The following is a 230-nucleotide window of genomic DNA, read 5'->3' as shown; positions in this document are numbered from 1 at the left end:
CGGGCCGCGGGCCACCCGCCGAGCCGTGTCCCAGCTCATCCGCTTGGGCCAGTCCACCAAGGCTTGCGAGCTCTTCCTGAAGAACCGGGCGGCCGCGGTGCAGACGGCCATCCGGCAGCTGCGCATCGAGGGCGCCACGCTGCTCTACATCCACAAGCTCTGCCACGTCTTCTTCACCAGCCTCCTGGAGACGGCACGGGAGTTTGAGACTGACTTTGCTGGTAACAACG

At 66.1% G+C, this 230-nt stretch overlaps 1 protein-coding gene across 1 annotated transcript in view; it reads left to right on the top strand.

Moving 5' to 3' along the window:
• Nucleotides 1–230, top strand: part of EXOC8 (exocyst complex component 8) — a 3,795-nt gene that overhangs the window by 1,888 nt on the left and 1,677 nt on the right. The window contains 2 exon segments of the mRNA XM_010004548.1: nucleotides 2–228; nucleotide 230. The exon segment at nucleotide 230 is cut by the window's right edge and continues 105 nt beyond it. Coding sequence (XP_010002850.1) covers nucleotides 2–228; nucleotide 230 — 228 coding nt within the window.

Source organism: Chaetura pelagica, unplaced genomic scaffold, assembly GCF_000747805.2.
Source record: "Chaetura pelagica isolate M959 unplaced genomic scaffold, ChaPel_1.0 scaffold9, whole genome shotgun sequence".
NCBI lineage: Eukaryota > Metazoa > Chordata > Aves > Apodiformes > Apodidae > Chaetura > Chaetura pelagica.
Note: the sequence above shows the minus strand (reverse complement) of the source record. Positions and strands in the feature narration are given on the sequence as shown.